At 57.0% G+C, this 19,161-nt stretch overlaps 1 protein-coding gene across 4 annotated transcripts in view; it reads right to left on the reverse strand.

Moving 5' to 3' along the window:
- AGAP1 (ArfGAP with GTPase domain, ankyrin repeat and PH domain 1) overlaps positions 1 to 19,161 on the reverse strand; it is a 415,191-nt gene that overhangs the window by 219,720 nt on the left and 176,310 nt on the right. For all 4 annotated transcript variants that reach the window (XM_054571257.1, XM_054571253.1, XM_054571255.1 and 1 more), the window contains one exon: positions 592 to 719. In XM_054571257.1, the coding sequence (XP_054427232.1) occupies positions 592 to 719 (128 nt within the window). The remainder of the gene's footprint in view (positions 1 to 591; positions 720 to 19,161) is intronic.

Consider the following 19,161-nt stretch of genomic DNA (forward strand, 5'->3'; position numbering starts at 1 on the left):
AAACTGCCCCAGAACACCTGCCCCAGAACTGTTCGTCAGAACACGTGTGCGGGAAGCACAAGCCACGCCTCCTTAAGAGGTCTTGATTAATTTCCAATGTGACCATTATTTTGTTTATTCCCAAATAAGTAATTTAGCAAACGTCACTATGGGAATACAGTTTCTACAGGGCCTTGGAGACGCGGTAATTTGGACTGAGGGCTGCCACCAAACCTGGGCACACAGAGAGAGTGGCTGCCGACACCTGCCCGTGACGGTCCCACCTCGAGGGAGGCGGGAGGAGGGCTGGCACGGGGTGATTTAAATAGACAGCAAGGACGGCGTGCTCAGCCCCCGCCCCCCACCTGTGGCCAGCACGCCTCAACACGGGCCACGTGCCCACGGGGAAGGCTCAAGGCTCCAGGCTCCCCCTAAAAACCACCTGGCCATGGTGTTTCTGAAGAAAGCGTGAAGCCAATTAGCAGCATGCTGTTCTTCAGAAAGCTGGAAACAGAAAGGGAATCCACCTGGCAGCTGGCTGGCGGCGTGGCAGACAGGCATGGGCCCGCGGCCCCGGCGTGCCTTTTGGCCCAGCCCCCCACGCCCCTGTACCTGGCTGATGTGCACGGCGGACACCTGGGCGGAGCAGACGGACGAGTGGCTTGGGGAGTTGGGGAGCGACTTGCAGGGTCCTATGGAGAGCTGCTGCTTCTTCCTCGTGGCCACGATCTTCTGCGCAACTAGGGGGCGGGGAGACAGGGAAACCTGCGTGAGGCTGGCGTCCAGCCACGGGGCGCATGGCGGGGACCGCCGGCGGCCCCTGCGTGTAGCCCCCTATTCCCACGGTAACAGAGCTCGTGACAGTCAGCTGGGCGCGTGACCGCCGGTGCGGCCGCAACATCTCCGGAGCCTTGCTGGCTCCGAGCCGCCGCGCCCTAGCTGACCGTGGTTGGGCGGACGAGCTCCAGCCAGCGGGTGACAACAGAGGGGCAGGTGGCGGGCCACTTCCTGCCTCTGTCGTTCTCCTCCTTGCTCCTTGAAGAGCACACATGTTCTTTAGGCGGCCCTGGCAGGCACCTTGGGGACACACGCCATGCTTGGTGGCACGTGCGATAGAGGGGACCGGGCCTCCGCACCCTGCACAGACCACGTCGGAGACCCTGAACACAAAATGGAAAGACACACACCTATCTTGTTTAAATTACTCTAATAATGTGATGCCCCCAACCCCCGCCGTTACTTGCAGCAAAAACTAATCCTACATAAGACAGGGTAATGGAACCAAACCCCCATGAAAAATCAAGTCTATTTTTTGAATAGCCTACAGAATTACTCTTAAGTTTACAAGCTACTGCACAGAATTATTCAAAGACATGTAATTACATCAAAGACTTTTTTATTTAAATACATTGCTACACACATCCAAAGTTTCTCTTAATCAATACAAAGCTGAACCCAACCAGCCGTAACCCCTCGTGGCAAACAGCCTCGCTGATAAAGCTCGTTGGGTTTAATTGGAAAGGAAGTCAACGATCAGAAAGCTCTTCCTACACCAATAGGTGTCCCCACAGCAGAATAGGTGCAGCTTTTATTTGAACAGATGTGTGTCTTTGGGGACCAGCTGTAATTAAGTGCAATGACATTCAATCCTTGGGTTTGCCCGGACAGCTGCTACTTTTGCCGACACACACGCAAGGAACTCCTCACTGCCCCCCGCAATAGGCTGGGACGCGGAGGGGCGCGCGGGGCGTCCACAGTCTGTCTCTCCTCCAAATGAACACAACTTTAAGAAGGAACTGGCCTGTCCCGAGCATATGGCTCTCATGTAAATGAATGATAGTACAAATATGATTAAGTGAAAACGCAACATATAAAAAATGGCCCCCGGAGACGAGGCAGCAGCTTCATTAGGGACGGCCCACCTCCAACAGGCTTCTTATCATCCTGAAAGGGTGATATCAATTAATTTATCTTCCCGTAGTGTATTGATCATAACCTTCATCAGCTAATCATGTTTAAATTACAGAGGAATAGCGCGGCACTCCGTCATTCCAAAACCATTGGCATATTGATCTGGGGTCTTCTTTGAAGACGTGTATTAGAGTATTTTATAAATCATTAGGTGCACTCAAAAATAAAATCTAAGATCAGGTCATAACAGCTGTAAGGCATGTGTCGTGGGGGTGAACTGAAATCCCAAAGACCAAAGGACATTAAGTTGGAATCATGACTGTTTTGGTGAACGCCAATTTATTTCTTGGGGGAGGGGGATGGGCGGCAGGGAGCCAAAGGGGGTTTCTCACGATCAGCTTTAACGCATTTTTATTCTACTGCCAGCTTCAGAGCTACCACGCAGTGGTGTGACCAGAGGAATTTGACCCTAGAGCTCACCCGGAAAGCAGAGATGCGAGTTAGGCAGGGCGGGGCTGCCTGCGGAGCTCTGTGCGCGTTTCCCTACGTTTTCTTTGCAAAGAGATCTGAGCGGCTTTCCAAAATGAGTCAAGTAAGGGAAGGTTCCGTCCTTCCCGCTTGGTGGCCGGGAGGCACAGTCTCACGAGCTTCGAGGACAGGACGCCTCTGTCCCACAGCCTCGTGTCAGACAATGGACAGGGCTGGACAAAGCCTGAACCGTTGGGTAAGTACGAAAATCCCGTCCACTTAGTTACTGTTCTACTGCATTTGCTGCAAAACATCAGCAGCATTTTTTGTAATAAATGTGATAGAACACACTCTCATAACTGGTAGCGTTTTTTAACTTCACTCACGTTTGTTCTGTTTTCCATAACTGTTCTCACATAGGCCCCTACCCAAATGGAAGAATAAAAATGATTCGCAACTTTGTTGTTCTAAATTAGACTGCCTCAGACTACAGGATAACCCGCCAAAGCAGGGAAAACGTAGCAGAAGACAAGGCAAGTACAGGACTTAAGAAGGAAGACAACCAGGAAGAGGGAAAGGAGAGGCCGAAGCGACTGCTGGGTCAGGTGTGGCACCTCCTCCTTCCCAGTGACAACAAACCTAGGGATCCCTGTGAACCGCAGGTCGCTGACCAGCCGGTACCGCTGTGAGACCGGGTGTGGCCGCGCTTCTGTGCACTTCGCGGAGACTCGTCCGGGCGGACCGTTTGCGTGGGCTAGAGCTCAGGTGACCCCGCCACCTGAGACCCTGCCAGGGCCCGCCCCTCCAAGGACCTCACAGAAGTCGGGGTGAGTTCCGAGAGGTGAGAGGGGCTATGCAAGTGGGCGAGCACCGCCCCCCCCCCGCCCGCCAACAATGCGGAGGAAAATGGGGGCGGCACTGCTCTAGGGCAGCCTGAACCACGAACTGTCGCCTCGGGACATTCTGACCAGTTAAATGCCAACAGATTTAACACGCGAGTATCCCCGCAGATTACGGGCACTTTCTATCATCGCTGAGTTTTGTCTGCATTTGATCACTCAACCCATGAGTAGGTACCATTTTATATAAACACACATGAATGAATGAAACAGCTAAACGGGAGCACATACTTGAGGTTTCTTAAAAGAATAGGAAATCCTCATCACTGAGAAGGGTGTTTCTTCAGGTTCGGTGACACACGTTCCCATGACGCCACCTCACGAGTGACGCGGCAGCATGGCCTGGTGTCAGCGGCCTGTCCTGAGACCTTCGCTGTCTGTTGCCGGACTCGAGCCTGTCGCTCCAGCCTCCTGGTGGCCCGCGCTAGTGGCGCTGCAGCAGCCGCCTCCTCCACAATTCTGAACGGGACTTGGGCGCAACATGACAGGTGCCCTTTAACTGACCCCTCGACCGTATCTGTACCCACGCTGTATCAACTTCAAAACCAAGCAAGCAAACCACCAGCACCCGGGACCGGGGGCGGGGCCCTTGACCTGGGTGACGGCTTCGCGATCATTTTAAAAGCATCCTTTCCTACATACGGACTTCTGTGCCTCAATTTTAAAGTTTGCTTAAGAATGCGAGCCACAGGCAGAGAGTTATATTTACTTTCTGCACAGATTTCCCAGTTCCCATCGGACAGAGGACACACGGCGGCGCCCTGCACTGAGCGGTGAGAGCGGGCCCTAGGCCCCCAGGTCCGCCTGTGTGGACGCCGCGCGGGCACCCCCGCCACTCGCAGGGAGAGGGAAGACTAGGCCCAGCCGCACCGGAGGCAGGCCCGGCCCACGCCGTGCGCCCACAGCAGCCTGCCGGCCTTGCCCTCGGTTCACTCTGACAAGGGGCCACTTCACAGGGGAGGAGATCGAGGCAGAGGGGGCACCCGCAGCGGAGGAGGGACTCAGGCACGGCCTGGCTCCGCGGCTGCTCATGACGCGGGGCCCCGGGACCCCTGCGTTCCCTGCCGGCGCGCCCACGAGATGCCGCTGCTTCCCGGACCGGGGCCATGGGTCCCTTGGCTCTGTCCCCTCGCTCTCTCCACAACCCTTCAGCTTTCCTTGGGTAACAGGTAACCGAGGCCCCATGGGGCGGCTGGTACCCGGGGCGGAAGCCGGTGCCCATTCCAACACCACTTTCACCATCGGCCTTCTTGAAGGCAGCTGGGCCGTCCCTGACGTCCCCTCCCGTTCTCCTGGCGGCCGCAGCCCCTGCGGCAGAGGCTGCCATTGCCACGGCCACTGGTCACCGGTCGCCGCCCAGAGGTGGTGTCTTACCTGTGCGCTGGGTGGCCCTGGGCCTCACTGCTGCTTCCCTCCTGACCCGCACACCCCCCTCCGGCCGTAGCACTGAAGGCCCCGTGTCCTCCTCCGCCCCCCCTTCCTCCTCCATGAGCCGCTCACTGAGGGCTCCCGGCCGGCCTCCCCGTGTGCTCCCCGGCAACCTCTCCCCCCCAGGCCTTCCTGCATTCTAGAACTGTGTCTCCAGGCAGCACGCACAGCTCCCGCGACGGCGCAAGCCCCAGCCTCCGCCCCCAGCCTGCTATTCCAGCGACTCTGCTGCCCGTGCCCGCCCCCACCTCATGGATGGGCACACATCGCAGGCTGCAGGTTCTGCCACCCGAGTCCCTCTACACTCACCTTCACCGCCACCGCCTCGGTCCCGGGCCTCATCTTCCCACGGCTGGTTACAGGAGCAGTCCCCTGCCTGCCCCCCAAAGACACACACTGCGGGTGACCCTTTCCAAGGCACAGTGTCCCATCGCTTCGTTCTCCTTAGAGCTCGACAGTCCCCGCCACAGCGCGGACGCCCACCTCAATTCCTCAGCAAAGCGGGCACCCGTGGTTGGAGGCGGGCTCTCCGCTCCTGCGGCTTCCTTCCACTCCGACAGAGCCTCCTGAGAATGGGAGAAGCGACCTCCGACGGGGGAGCCGGGATGAGCGGCCCGTCCCTCCTCAGGCCCTTCCCTCGGGGGCCTGCGTGCCCGGAGCGCGGGACAGTGGCGCTTCGCCACCGGGAGCCTGGTGGGCAAGCCCACCTGACCGTGGTGCCCACTACGGAAGCCCGGACAAGCTCAGCTCTCCAGGGCAGTGTTACTGTCACTGAGCAATGGCATGGCCGCCCCGGGGCCAAGCCTTTGGTCTTCTGTCTGAGCCGGCCTGGACCCCGAGGGAGAACAGGAGGCCCTCAAAACCCAGCACGGCCCCCACCCCAGCCTCACAGCCCACGCCCGACCAGACACGAGTCACGGTGGCAGCCGGCCCTGCCCAGGACATGCCCCGCCTCTCCTGGGAGGCTCCCCCTCCTAACCACCCTGGCGGCCCAGGGGAGGCCCCACCCCCCAAATGCCCACAGGTGCTAGTGGGGCCAGCGCCAGGTTCCACCCACGCCTGACTTAAGCGTGGGGGCATGCGTGTGCACTCACAGGCACACATGCTCACACACCCATGGAGGGCCCCACCTCCCTTGTCCAAGGGACGCAAGTCCAGTCTTCGCCCTGGGCCCCCAGGGCCTGGTGGGTAGAAACTGCTCAGCGAACGGGGGGCGGCCAACGGTCCCGGACTAGAGCCGCAGTCGTGCGCACCGGGGCCTGGCCTCCGGCTCCGGACGGGGGCCGGGGCCGCCTCAGAGACTCCGTGCGCGTGGTGCCAGCTGGCACCACCACATCCAAAATTAAGCACAGATCACACTTTTTAATTTCATTAATGATCATGACGTTTTTGGCACAGTCCGATATACGTTAGTGAATTTAATCAGCACAACATCCTCTGCGGATTGAATGATTGCCTCGAATTAATCAATTCGCGAGAACTTCCGCGGTGCCCCCCACCACCCTGTGAGCCCAGCGGCGGCTGGAGCAGGGCACGGGAAGGGGGCGCGGTCTGGCCTCTCGCCCCAAGGAGCCCCCGCCCTGGAGGCAAGCCCCCCGCCCCAGCGGCAGCCCCGGTTTCTCCCTCGCGGACAGGGCCACGGGGCCGCCGCTACGGCGCTCCTCCGCGTGGTCTCGTCCTTGCCCTCACGTGTCCTTTACTCCCATCCTGCAACCCAGCCTCCTCTCTGTGCAGGTGGGCCCCAGGGCCCCCAACGGGCCAGCCCACTGGAGCCTGGGAATCTAAGTGACTGGGAAGCTTTGTAATGACCTGCCGTTTAACACCGGACATCACCCCATCCTTTACCACAGCCACTTCTGCCACGTGAGCACCGTGGGTCCTTGGGGATGCCAGTGGGGGTGTAGCTGGGGGGGCCCTTGGGGGAAGCACCCAGATTTCCCTGGCACTGAAGAGCCACAACTAGGCACCGAATGGACCCCCGGCGTAAATGAAGCCAAACCTGAGGGAGAGGATGCTCGTTCAGCTGAGGAGAAAGGCGGTGCGCGGCTCGGGGTTGGGGGGAGACCCCCAGCTCTGCATAAGCAACGCTAGATAGGGGTGGAAGTGTGAGCGATAAATCTAATCAAATATTTAAAATGTTATCATAGACACACTTAGGAAAATCAACTAGCTCAAGACTCTCATCTTACTCCACGAAAACATTGTTACTCCTGAGGCTGGGAGTCACGGCGGGTTGCATCTCGGGTGGGTGCTGTCACCCAAAGGCGGTGTGTCCTGCAGCTCCCACTGAGAGGCCCCTCCGTGGGAGGCAGGTGGGGGCAGGGCTCACCGGAGACCGCCCGTAAATAACGAGAACCACCAGGAATTGTAAATCTTCCAGCAACAAATAAAAAATCCCCTAATGTCTCAACTCAGTTTTAAATTACAGTTGAGTGATCATTAAACTATCTTATTAATTAAGAAGAAATTAATTACCAAATTATCTATGTAGTTCTGAACTTGTGACTTAGGGATGGAGGTCTGAAGTGGAATTTTCCTCACCGTGGAAATCTCAAAGTTAATGAGTCTTCCAGGGGGCGTACTCGGCGTCGGGGGGAGCCCCGTGCCCCTCTCCTGGGCCTGTTTCCGGATCCTCTCTGTTTTGAGTGTGGTGGAAGCTGTGCCAAAAAAACTAATAAAATGAAAAGGGGCGGGGTGCGTTCTTGAAGGTCTCCTGGGTGATTTGAAGCTTAACGACAGTTAGCACACACAAGGGACCCCCGCATGGGGACCCCGGCACACGCTTCTGTGTAGATCCTGCCCCGCCGGGCTGCCCGCTGGGAGGCACAGCTCACACCCCGGGGCCGCGGGCCCGTTCAACAGGCCTCCAGGTCTCCTTGAAATGCCACGCACCTCACCTTCTCTGCTCTTCTGGGGCCAGCACGCCCCCGGCCCTCCACAAGCGCGAGCCGCCGGGTAAGTGAACGAGCACCGAGTCCCCGGTGGGGGCGGGGAGAAGCTTGACAGGGGAGCTGGCAACACTTTCTAAGGGTCTCAGATGCAAAGGTGGCTTCCAAGTGTGGACTTGACCCTCGAGGCAACAGGCGGGCACCCAAACTACTCCAGGGCGACTGACGAGGCCCCCAGTGTGGCGTCTGCAGGTCATCTCTACTGGGACACTGGCGGGAGGGCAGGGGGGCCGTGCTGGTGACAGAGCCACCGGCGTCTGGACTGGGCCTGCGCTCATGCAGCCCAGAGCGGCACACAGGTGCTGTGTCGGGGACTCTCACTCCTGACCCAGCGGCTGTGACCCCGCCCCTTTCGCAGGGTGTGGAATTCCAGGCTGATCCCCGGCGATACACAACTACGTAGAAAGTCCTTCTATGGTGACAGGAGCTCAGTGACGTCATTTTGGCGAAACCCGGGTTTAAATCCTTACAAAGCAGACTTGGACCTTTAACCTGGCCCCAGGTCTGGTCCCCGAAACACGAGGATGTGCGAGACGGCCGGACCCCCGTTCTTTGATGCAGGTCACAGGGTCACGTCGGCACAGTGACCGCCAGGGACACACAGGCCCCGCCTGGCGGTGCGCCCACCGTGGCGTTGCTGCCACCTCCCTGCAGCCGCCCGGCTGGCCACCTCACAAGCCGCCCTTCGCACGGCCACCGCGCTTGCCGTCCTCAACGCAGGTCCAACCCGAGCAGGCCTGCATTTCACCAGAGCGCACTGCGCGCCACCGGGAGAGCTCCCTGGCCGTGACTGCGACTCCTGAGGCAGGGCAGGCGCCCTCTGACTGCACAGGGCCCAGGAGGGACGGGGGGCGGGGAGGAGGGAGGCTCTCTCCGGGCCACCGCTGCTCTTCGGGTCCTTGTCAGCGAACACCTGGGGGGCGCCCCGGCCAGGGACCCGCCGCTCATGGGCCCCGTTCCCCACGCGACTGTTGAGGAGAAAGGGCTCCGTGGGGGAAATCCTTCGTGACTCGCTTTCTTTGGGCCAGAGCACAGAAATGTGACACCATTTCTGCCATAGCAAAAAGAAAAAAGCACCCTAGTCCAAGACAGGCCACGGTGAAAAACCCAAACTCACTTTAATTTCTTCTAGTGAAGTGTTCGAGTTTTCCACAAAGTAATGAAGTCTGAATTCTTCATCTGAGATTCAGTTCTTGTCTGTATTCTTTTTATCTCGTTGTATTAAAACAAATTTATCTTCATTTATGTCGCAATTACCTATTAGGGTTGTTAATTTGCTGGAAATGAAGCTATTGTTTAATTGCTCCTATTAATCGGGGATTTAAATGCCGAGTGTAATAAACAGTTACCTTCAGGACGGAGCAAAGTCACGGCTGCTGACATTAATTTGAGAATCTGAGAATGAGGGGACATTTCTCCCGTGTCCAGGGCTGCTGGATCCCCTTTTCCTTGCAGAGCAAGCGAAACAGTGTGCAGTGCAGAAGGGAAAGAACTCGCTGAAGTGAATGCAGGTTATTTGGCGTTTTCCACGTGTCAACTCAATTCTGCTACAAAGTTATTATTTGTGGCAACAGGGACATCAGATCACCCTGCAGGAAGTGCACACTCCTTTTTTAAGTGTTTTTTCACAGCACAAAAGCCCCTAAGATTGAGCCCCTGTGGAGCTGCCGCTGGGGTGTCCGAGTCCATCACCCAGACCCTGGACTGGCGGGCGGCAGGCGCCGTGACGCGGACCACCTGCGGGGATTCTGGGCCGCCGGGCGGGAAACCCACAGGCCCGCAACACCTGCCCTCTGAAAACGAAGACGGCATTCACGCCAACGCCTCACGGTCCAACGTCCTTCGGCCACCATGGCTGCGTGGCCGCAGGGCGGCTCTCTGCGCGTCAGCGCTTCTTCTCGAGGAAAGGGGGGTGTTCTGTGTGGCACCGCCTGGAGTCCCCCCAGAACTGCACCTCAGGCTCCGGTCCGCCCCGAGCACAGACAGGACGCACAGTTGGCCTCCGACATCCTGGGGGGCCCTCGGCGACGGCCCCCGCTGGCGCACACGCACACGCACACGCGCGCTGCCTGGTCTTCCTCAGCCTTGCACTCTCCGCCACACGCGGCTCCAGCCCCGCAGGCCAAGCCCTGGCCCCATCGACCCTCCTTCCCCATGCAGGCCCCCAAAGCTGGGTGTCCCCTCAGCATGCCGCCCCCCCCGGACATCTCCAACCCCTCCAGGCCTTCGCCACGCTCAGGGACAAGGGGCTTCTTCACCCCGGGCCAACCCTGGCCTGAAGGGCCATTCTGTGTCTCTGGACCTCAGGAGCAGAGGGTGAGAAAGGACACAGTTGTATCTGGCGTTGGGCGTCCATGTTCGGGGACTGTCCAGAGAGGCGGGCACCTGCTGGGCCGGACTCGTGCTCCTGACGCGTCCCAGTCCCGAGCACACTCGTGCCAGCTCGCGCTGCCCGGCCACTGAGCGGGGACCTCAGGAGGGACAAAGGGGAGGCGGGAGGCGGGAGGCACCGGCTCTGCCCCTGACCTGCCCCCGCCTCCCCTACGGCCACACCTCGGGCACAGGCGAGGTCAGGAGGCACGCATGGGCCAGAGGACGCAGCTTCGATGCCCCTGACCGAGGAGGGTCCCAGAACGGTTGTGGCCACGCCACACGTCTGCCCGGCCCCTGTTCCCTGTGGGCGGGTGCGGGGGGCAGGCAGGGAGGGAGGCACCTTCACTGCGCTGTGGCGCCCCTCCCTCCCTCACTGTTTACTCCTTCACCACATCACGGAGGCGTGTGCCAGGTGGCCCTGCGCGGGGGCGGCGGACTGTGGGAGCCACACAGACCTGCGGCCCCGTCGCTGGGAAACACCGGCCGAGGGGCCGGAATGCTATACTCACCTCCCGGCCGCCCGCGCGGAGCGCCCCGTGGGACGGCCGCTTGCGACCTTCTATCCTAAGCTCTCAGGAGGGCGCCCCTCCACCTTGGCCGAGGATCCCCCACAGCCTCCACTCGGTGCCTCATCCGGGCAGGGCTGCTTCCTCGCGGGTGTGGCCGCTAAGTGACAGGGGGGGCAAGCCCTAAAAAGGCCCTTGGAGAAAGAAAGGCTCGCGCTCCCGCAGGACAGCTCTGGGTTCCGAGCCTGCAGGGCCAAGTCCCCGCCCACGCAGGACACCGGCCTGCGCCGCTGCCGTCCCACCTCCAGGAGGCAGCAGCTGTGCGCGCGCGTGAGGCGGCAGAGAGGGGAAGCAGCTGTGACGCAGGTGGGGTGACCCGAAACGCAGGAAGGTGTGCGGAGAGCGTCCACCAAAGGCCTTCCGGGAGCGACGCGCTGCACTCCGGGAGCGACAGCGTCCTCACTGAGAGCCAGGTCGACGTGGACATAACACGGATGGATCAGGGAGCCCCCCGAGGCCGCGACTGGACCCGAGGAGACCTGGGCCAAAGGCCCCGGGGCAATGAGCTCCCTCACTCACTCATTCTCACCTCGGATGCAAATCAGCATCTTCCCAGACAAGGCCAACGCGTCCCCCAATAAATGGGCAATACAATTTAGATGGCAGGCGAGGATCGGCAAGATAAATGGCTTAAACAAAGAGGGGAAAAATGAACCTGTCACTTCTTCTCAACTCATCGAGCTGTCTGGAAGCGGAAGCCGGTGATTCCCCCAGCAGAAGCGTCTCTGACACACCCGAAGGCGAAGGCTCGCCCCGGGGAGGCGGTGGTCTGTGCGGGGCCCAAGGTCTCTCTGCACCTGGGAGGCCCAGGACTCAACTTTCGGGTGCACGATTTTTTAAAAAGGACCAGTGACGGGTCACAAAACACGCTGACACGGTTTACGGGTGAAGAGGAGGGAGAAAAGCCAACACCCGCAGCGATGCTGGAGGGAGGCAACCTGCAAAGACGGAGCTGGCTGAGCAGAGGCTGCCGTACGGGCTTTCATACAACGTGAGCGAAGGCGAGGGGCCACAGAAGAGCAAGCCACGCAGAACTGACGGACTGGAACCACCCACACCGCAGAAACCACGCGAGGATTTAAACAAAGGTGTGGAGATGCAGACAAAGGATGGAGAGGGTCCAAAATGAGAGACAAGAACAGACATCAAAAAGCCGTAAGCAGATTTTCGGAATCAGCAATCTTGAGACAAATACGGTCAAGTACAATAATTGGTTTTCTTTTTAAAAACTGATAGAGTTTGATTCATACTGGCTTAGCCCAATTTATCAGGTCTAGTTCGCTTCCTCCTTGGAGAGACACCTGCTCACGGAGGAACGGGGGTCAGCGACGCCTGCGGCCCCATCTGTCAGAGGCACGGCCTCCTCAGGAACCTTGCACCTTTTACGAAACGTGGACGTCCATACTCGCCCTGTCGCTGTTTTTCTATTTCCAAAAATAATCCTCCTTCCGACGCTCTCCCTAGGAAAAGACATTCTCTCTCTCCCTGCAGCGGGGGAGGCGCGGCCGTAGCTGGGGCCTCAGGAAACCGTTCCCTGGCGCCCGGTCCCCGGGGAACCGGCCGCCGCGGTGGCCCCTTGCGCGGAGGCCTTCGGGGAAGTGACAGTGACACACAGGTTGGGTTACACGATGTATTGTGATGCAATTAGGAAGAAGGATGAGATGACAGAACAGATTTCCACTTGGTCTTCAGCAGCCTTTGTGCGTGAAGTCTTGGAGGGCTCTGCCCACACCCATCAATTACTGCTCGTTAACGGGCTCCCTCACCCGGGAACCCGCCCTCGCGAATGGGTGCAGTTCCCGGGCGAGAGCGTTGCCTTTTGTGATGTGACAGCAGCGGCAGGCGATTTTAAGTGGCGTGAATTTGGGGTCCCAAATAAAGAAATGATACATCATCTACATAATACAGAACCTAAGACAGTTCTTTTCCACAGATCATGGTTACTGGAGAGTTAAGCTGACAGTGCTGAGAAACTTTTTGTAAGTTTTCTTTTTTCCTTAACAAGAAATTAAGTTTATCAATTGCCATTGTAATTACTCACAGCACCTCAGGTAATTAATAAAGGGATCTAAATCTCATTTTATTTACATTTAGAATACCTGAGGTCATTGCCCATCACGATCTCGCAGGCTTGCGACTAATAACGTTTAAGTGTTAATTAGACTTCAGCAGAGAATGCTGATTGATTTCTGAATTTGTAATCTGCTGTGATTTAGTAATGGTGACGACGTCAAACTGTCCCTGTCTGCTGTCTCCAGTTTCTACAAATTATTGAGATTCTTAAAACAGTCATGCATGCATTTTAATTCTGGGAAGCCTCATTTAAAAAAAAAATTAGAGCCCAGAGTTACCCTGCACATCCCTACCGTGGGTGGGGAACTTTTCACCTTAAATTCTATTTATATGAACCCATCTTAACGTGAAATACCTGCAGTGACATTGTAAATGGATTAACGACTGTTTTGATTCCCCCATAATTTTGCAAATTTTAGAAGCTGAAGGCACCTGCGTGAAGGCCGGTGTCCGCACCCCCTGGGCTCTGTCTCTGTAACGCGCTGCGGAATGTGCTTTGGTACATGACCACCCACCTGTCCGTCAACTTTTTTGTTGCATTTTAAACATGTTGTGGACATCAGTTCACCCCCCCTTACGCAATCAGCATGGGCATAATTATCCTGCGTTATCGGGTTAAGGTTCCTTTTTGGAGAATAAGTATCCATATCACGACATCGAAAAACCTTCGTCGGCCCTTCCATGAGTTTCGACGAATGCCACCTAACACCCGTCACTACCAAGATCCAGAACACGCCCGCCTGCTTGGGGCGCCCCTGGGCCTCTGCCCCGCCCTGTCCCCTGCCCCCCGGGCTGGCCCTGCCTGTCGGAGAACCTCAGGCAGACAGACCGTTCGCTGTCTCTGTCGCGCGCCTCCCTGCACGCGGTGCCACACTCCATTGGCGCGTCCACGGTAAGGAGCGTTCATGCTCACTTCCTCCCCAGCCTGGCGAGGCACAGACTCACACGCTGAGGGGGCTGCACAGCCGCTGCCCCTTCCCAGTGCAACTCAGCGGCCCCTCGCCACCCTCCCTCGCGGGTCCTGGGAGCAGACGGTGGTCTCCTACCCCAGCGGGCACCAGGCACCGGCTTTGTGCGTGACGGCTTTTCCGTGGACCAGGAGTGGGGAGGAGGGGAGGGGGGGAGGGCACCGGGATGATTCAAGTGCATTACACTCAAGCTCACCTCCCGCGGTGCAGCCCAGCTCCTAACAGGCCCAGGTGGGTACCCGTCCGCAGCCCGGAGACCGAGGACCCGAGGGCCCTGCCCGACCCGATCATCAGGAGCGTTGCTACAACACTGAGCCGTTCTCTCAATGTATTTGACCTGGTGTGTATGTGTTAGCTGTGGACAAAAGGCTATAGTGACTTTGTAGGCCGTAAGCCGAGAAGCCTCCCTTCCTCACCCAAAAGTCTCGCTTTAGCCCGCCCTAAGGAAGGCCCGTCACTGACAAGGCGCTGAGGAGTGTTGTCCTGGGAGGCAGTGTGGTTCAGGCTCAGGGGGAACATAAAAACCCCTGGAGGGCGCTTTGCAAACAAGTCACAGAACAGCAGACTAGATTCTCACACCTCAACCTGCACACACCCCGGCCGGTCACGAAGGTTATCATGTGCAGCCCAGCAGTTTAAAAGGTTGAATACTCACATACGCCTCTTCCCTTCCCGTGTCGGGCTGAGCGGCCGGCGGGCCTCCCTCTCCTGGGCCTGTGAGAATCAGCCACGTGGCGCTGACCTCCAGCGCCACCCAAAGGGCAGGAGGAGGAAGAAGGGACCGACGGGGACTCTCATTAAGTTATTCAAAGGCAGCAGATGGAGGGGGGCACCGCATGTTGCCCACTAACAGGGTGCCCCTCAGCCCACAAGCTCCCCTAGCCAAGCCTCTGGAAATGCAATTTGAGGGGGGAAAAGAATCCCACATGGATAGATAAAAAGAACTCAAGTTTGTGCTAGTTAATAACCCAAATCATTAGTCTCTGTGCCAAGAATCAGAGAAAGTAATTTGAAAGGAACTCTCTTCATCGCAGACGCCTGAAAAATGTCTGTGGATGAGACACTTCGGTAAAAGGGAAATCACAGCCTAGGAAATTTAATACGCTAAATGATGCCACAGACAGTTTAGAAAATTTGGGTATTTATTTCCTTCCTCCAAAAAAAAAAAAAAAAAAAAAAAAGAGAGAGAGAGAGAGAAAATAATAAAGGTATTTTGCCTTTGTCTTCACATATTCGTCTCTTGATGATCAAAAAAATAAAAAGGCAAAGGAGAGGGCAGCATACAGGCGGACCTCGCACATACTGGGGGTTCTGGGTGTGAGCTATTAAAATAAAGCGAGCCACAATATTCTGCTGCTGCTGCTGCTGGTGAGGGGTTTACCTTCAGTTTGTGAAAAAACAAGCAAACCACATCTGTGACGTCCCAGAAAGCTAAGCGCGGTAAAACGAGGTCAGCCCGCCCAGCGGCCGCGGCCACCCTTCCGACGTGTTCAAGTCCGCCCCACAATGGCTTCCAGCCAACGTCCACAAAACAGAGGACAGCCGCCCAGCTCCGCACCCTCAGCGAAGCCCCCGTCCGGCGGGGCGCCCTGCCGTCTGATCCCAGGGCTTAGCCACAAACCTACGGTCAACAACGCGCAACAGCGACAGTCAGAGGACGTGCCCTGGGTCACTGGCTAGAGTCAGCAGAGCACCCGAGCTGCCAGGTTCCTTACAAGCCGCGGGCCTGCCGGTAGGGAACAAAGGCACCTGGCGGAAAGCTGCCGCCCTGGCGCAGCTTGGGGACAGAAACAGCGACTTCTATTCGTGAGTTTTACAAAGCAGCTCCGGCTGGCTCGGTTGGGGCTCAAGGCCATGTGGGACCCCCCTCAGTGTGCCGAAGCTTCTAGGACCTGAAAGACTGTGAGCACAGGAAGGGACAAGTGTCCCCGAAAAGACGGCTGCATCCAGAGGGCACGATTTAGTCTCTGTCAAAGGCTCAACTCTTTGGGGGCGCCTCTCTGGCCTTCACAAGTGCTGTATTGTCACAGTGTCGATAATTCAGCACAGCAGAGGCGTCATAGAACATTTATTATACATCTTACAAAACATATAAGTCCCCTTTGCACTTTAATCATTTGCTAACAGTTACAATAAGATTGTATTAAAAATTTAAACTGCCCTACTTAAGCAATTTACCTTCAAACGTCCATTTCCAGGGAATGAATCCAGGGATATGAATGTCGAACCCGTGGCCAGATTTATTGCACCGAAGAATATTTCTCCTGGTACAGCTCTGATGAGTGAAGTCTAATGACTTTAGTTTTATTACTTTTTAAGCACTTAATGGGAAAATTTAGACATTTTCACAAGACTGAGCTTCAACAGGAATGGTGCATCTAAAAATGACAGGTAAAGAAAGGTCTCTGAGATTACTTCAGACCTACCCGGCTTAAATACAACCGGTGGAAATTTTAAGGAAATGACTAATATCACAGGCTTGCCTTTGCCATTATTAGTCTTTTTCCCCCTAATGTCTTAAATAGTCCAGAGACTATTTAGCAAAGAGTAGCCATAGAGAATTTTATTATGATACGTGTAAAATTTTAGAGCCATTTAAAAAACGCCGCAGTATTTAATTCTCCCCCCAGCACGCCCAGCCGCCTGCCACGAGGAGGGGACGGCGCAAATGCCGTCAGTATCTGCGTGCGTGTAATTACCTGCGCCCGGGCAAGGAGCACCCGTTCCTGCCTCCAGCCAGACTGTCAGCAGGAAGAGGGTCCTCTGGACGCTCGCGCGCCCCTGAGAGTTTGCGTGCACTTGAGGTAACGCCCCCCCCCCAGCCCCTGCCGCCAGCCCACGCAGCTGTGATCCCTCGGATTTCAATTAATACCGAGGCAGTAACCCCATCAATCACCGGGGACTATAAATTCCGCGTCTTTCTCGTTAGCCGCACCGCGGCACAGCTCAAACGTAAACACACCTTGCCACCGGACTGTAAATTACGCGGCGGGAGCCACGCTCCCGCCGCGGGAGCGAGGGGAAAGGTGCGAGGGGAAAGGTGCGAGCGAATCCGAAGTGGGCTCGCCCTGCGCAAGCTGATTTACACGTCGCAAAAAAAGAGACACCCGCCGCCCGCCGCACCGACAGCGCCTCTCTTTGAGTTTGCTTATTTGGCTTAAAGCTGGTAATGACCTGTCTTTGTTAGTATTACTAAGTTTTATGTGCAAAATCCAATTTTCTGTAGAAATATATTTTTTGCTGCATCTGCCAATATCATCTTTTGCAGTTACCTGTAGCTATTCAGTTTTTTTTTTTAAGACTTAAATTCCTCAACTTATTTTTTAAAGCTGTAAAAAAAAAAAAAAAAAAAAAAAAGGCCCCACAAAACTATCTTCTTGAAATGAAATTGGGTACGGCCGCATCGAGCGACGGCGTGCAGACCTGGGGGGCGGTGGGGGGGGGCGCGCTGCCTTCTCGGGACCCTCACGGGGTGACACTCATCTCCTGAGCCTCACGTGAACAGCTTTACCACGTTTCCTCTGATGGCACAGTGTCAACCAAGCCTTTAAGGAAATACCTTTATTGAAGTATTTTTTTTTTCCTAAGGTACAAACTTAGAGAGCAGCTCAAGGGATCAGAACTTTGGGCTGTGCTGTTTCCACAGCTGACCATGCTTCCACCACAGGCTTCCAGTTTCCTACCACAGCCACGCTACGCCTAATTTAATTAATTGTGGCTTTCAAATTAAAATGGATGTAGCACAGGGTCTTACATTTTCACAGGCAGGGCATCTCCGGCCGTGACCACACTGCCACCTAGTGGCCGTGCTGTGATCTGCCTGGGCTTTCTGGGCAGCCTGGGCTCCGGCCTGAAAATATTTCAGAGCTGCTGGCTGGAATTTGACACGTTTTAGGGCAGCCAAATACGCTCTTCAGAGGGTTTCAGAGGAACATGCTATGATGGGAACTGTTTACTTCCTACGGTATGAAAAGAAGACAATATGAACCACAAATTGTTTTCAGATTACAAACACCCCAAGAGTTAAGGCAAAAGCCACACCAACACCACCAGCAAAACCAAAACCAACGGGTAGCTCTGACGGTATGTGAACTGTCGCCCGTAAGGCTTCCACAGAAAAATAAACAACGCAGCCCACCAGGGTTCCTGCAAGGGTCTCCTTTTCCAAGTCCCCTGGCACTAGCATCGCGGGTTCCTGAGGATTTCTGCTGGCCACGCCACGGGGAACCCCGGGCAATACTCGCTGGCCGCCCTGTAACCAACCAAGCACAGCAGGGGCAGCGGGGGCGCTGGGGCCCCAGGGCCGGGGCTGCCATCTCAGGTCTGCCCCTCGTGACCTGCAGGAGGCAGGCAAGTGCCTGGCTGATCTGTGCCTCGGTTTTCTTATCTGCATCGGCCTCATGGGGGCATGTTGGGGGGGGATGGGGAGCGGGCTGCGAGCGACGCAGACCGACCTCGGAGATGCGGCGCGTTTGCGCCCAGGCCACCGCGATGCAGTGAGCTGTCGTCCTTTTACTGGGGGAGGGTTTTGCCTTCAATTTGTGAAAAACACAACATCTGTGAAGTGCAATAAAGCGAGGTCTGCCCGTCTGTCGTCAGATCAACAGGAAGCACTCAGAGGGGCCCCTGGCGCCGGGGCCCCTGGTTTGAGCCTGGACTCGGTCCCTGCTCCCGTGTGGTTTCCAGCCTCGGTGCCAGGTGGGGTCTTCCGACGGGTCACCACGGCCAAGCGGGCGAGCCCTGCTCTGCCAGGACCTGCTCTGCGCACTGCGCCGTGACCGGTTCACAGCAGGCCTCTGTGTCACCCGCTCACCAGCAGAGGCTGGCACCTCACCCAGGCTGTGGGGCAGCAGCGTGGCTGGCAGGGCAGCTGGGTGACCCAAGGGTCCCCACCTAAGAACGGAACTTGGGAGGAGAGGACGGAAGCGGTGCTCTCCTGAGATGGGGCCACGGGAGCAGGACCTCAGGGATAAAAGGGAGTAAGAGGTCTGGGGACCAAGCGGGGGGTGCAGAGCTGGAGGGACAGCCAAGAACAGGAGAGGTTGGGGGGGGGCGCGTACCAAGCCCAGACGCAGCCCCAGGACACTAGGAGGCGCTACCTGATAAGGCTTGAATTTACAAAGTCCCTCTGGCCTTACCGGGAGGGATGGGAGGAACTGCTCAAAGGAACCCTGGTTGTGGGGGCTGGGTGGTCACGTGAACCAACAGAACCTGGTGGGTGACCAGTAGACTCAAGAGGGAGCAGGGAGCTCAGCACGTGCTCAGCTGTCTCACCCAGTAACGGGCAGACACACCCGCCCTGGGATGCAAGGGGACAGTGCGGGGCTCGCGGTGCGTCTGAGACAGCCAAGGGGACTGCCAGGGAGAGGCTGCCGAGTCGTCGAGGTCAGAGAAAAGCTCCCCACTGGTGGAACCCACGCCTGCGCCGACCCTGCGGGGGACACGGCCCAGGGCAGAGGGGACAGGAGCTGGCCCAGGCGGAGCCGGGAGGGGTCAGGGAAAGACCCCCCCCACCAAACCACTTTATTATGAATTTTCAAGCGTACAG

The sequence above is a fragment of the Pteronotus mesoamericanus genome, unplaced genomic scaffold, assembly GCF_021234165.1.
Source record: "Pteronotus mesoamericanus isolate MK-2021 breed Mesoamerican mustached bat unplaced genomic scaffold, CSHL_Meso_final contig_1018, whole genome shotgun sequence".
NCBI classification, from domain to species: Eukaryota; Metazoa; Chordata; class Mammalia; order Chiroptera; family Mormoopidae; genus Pteronotus; species Pteronotus mesoamericanus.